The sequence below is a fragment of the Diaphorina citri genome, unplaced genomic scaffold (genome assembly GCF_000475195.1).
Source record: "Diaphorina citri unplaced genomic scaffold, Diaci psyllid genome assembly version 1.1 scaffold1566, whole genome shotgun sequence".
NCBI classification, from domain to species: Eukaryota; Metazoa; Arthropoda; class Insecta; order Hemiptera; family Psyllidae; genus Diaphorina; species Diaphorina citri.
Window position 1 is genome coordinate 42473 of NW_007378992.1, and position 1681 is coordinate 44153.

At 36.5% G+C, this 1681-nt stretch overlaps 1 protein-coding gene across 1 annotated transcript in view; it reads right to left on the bottom strand.

The window, feature by feature from the left end:
- Positions 1 to 1681, bottom strand: part of LOC103516428 (protein crooked neck-like) — a 10235-nt gene that overhangs the window by 7742 nt on the left and 812 nt on the right. The window contains exon 2 of the mRNA XM_017447038.2: positions 985 to 1179. Coding sequence (XP_017302527.1) covers positions 985 to 1179 — 195 coding nt within the window. The remainder of the gene's footprint in view (positions 1 to 984; positions 1180 to 1681) is intronic.

The window sequence follows — 1681 nt, forward strand, 5'->3', positions numbered from 1 at the left end:
CCCCCAGAAAATCTATTGGGGTCAGGATCTATGAGCCAATTCCCTTTACTTTATGTGTGTTGGACATTTTTGCAAATTTCTTCAAAATCTAACAAACCGTTTGAGAGTTATGGTGAAACAAATATAAACGAATTCTTACAGGCAGACAATTTCCCCCCTTCGTTAAATTTAGCTCGAAATACTTACTGTTACAATAGGTAAGTGTTACAAACTCTTGTCCTTCTGTTGGTAGCAGACTACTCAATACTTCTAGCTTGAGTACATCCATGAGTACCAGGGTACCACTAGTGGTTAGGCCAGCCAGGACGGTAGAGCTTTGGTCTTGAGGGAGGAGAATGGCTTTGCGAATACCTTCGCCTGGGGTGGCAGGGGTCATATGTGTTGTTGAGAGCGCCCCAATGTCATTTACCGCATTAGAATATTATTTTAATCGTAGACACTGCAGACAGCCTAGGGTAAATACTTTGGGCATGTGCTACCCCTTTGAGGATGTGTACATTTTGTACTTAAGAGTATTACTTAATTTGGACTTTTTCCCCAACTTATCAAGACTGTATACACTGTGTGTACCTAATATTTATTACTTTACTTTTAGTGCCCGTGAAAACAAGGCTCTATTTCACGAGCAACTAACTTTACTCTACGCGCAGAAAAAAAACGTAGTACTTTTCGCATAATATTATTTTTGTCAATGGTAGGCATTGAACCCGGGACCTTTTATAAGACAAGTAAGCGCATTACCACTGGACCAACCATACCCCACTAACATCTACAATATGATTCTTATTCAATTCACTTATTTTTACTGTTCAAATTTATTATTTTTGTCAATGGTAGGCATTGAACCCGGGACCTTTTATAAGACAAGTAAGCACATTACCACTGGACCAACCATACCCCACTAACATCTACAATATGATTCTTATTCAATTCACTTATTTTTACTGTTCAAATACATGACATTATGTTAACAATGTTTCTTACCTTCACATGAACAGTTCTCTCAAGCAGTCGTTCATGTAATTCTCTCACTTTATCTCTCTCCCCCTGCCCCACTTCGAAGTCTATGTACGCTTTCCATACAAGCTCAGGCATATCAAGTCGAGGCTGACTGATAGCTAGTTCATAAATAGCCCGGGCTCTCTCCATGTCACCTAGTAAGCTCTCCAACTCAGCGAACTGAAACAAGAAAACATATTTCAATACTATGTTATTGTAGGCAACCACTATGCCAAGTAAATAGAGGAACGCTGCTTTTTTGGGTTTTCTTCTGTCCCCTTTACTCTTCTTGGATCAAATCAATTTTATTTGAGACTTAACTGTTCAAAAATACAGAAAAATCATGTGTTTTATGGTGAGAATAACAAAAAATGCCACATTGATAATCCTAGTTCCCATTATCAAAAAAAAAAAAAAAAAAAAAAAAAAAAAAAAAAGAAAACACGTTATACTGTGTTATTGTAGGCAACCACTACGCCAAACAATTAGAGGAACGCTGCTTTTTTGGGTTTTCTTCTGTCCCCTTTACTCTTCTTGGATCAAATCAATTTTATCTGAGACTTAACTGTTCAAAAATACACAAAAACCATGTGTTTTATGGTGAGAATAACAAAAAAATTCCACATTGATAATCCTAGTTCCCATTATCAAAAAAAAAAAAAAAAAAAAAAAAAAAAAAAAA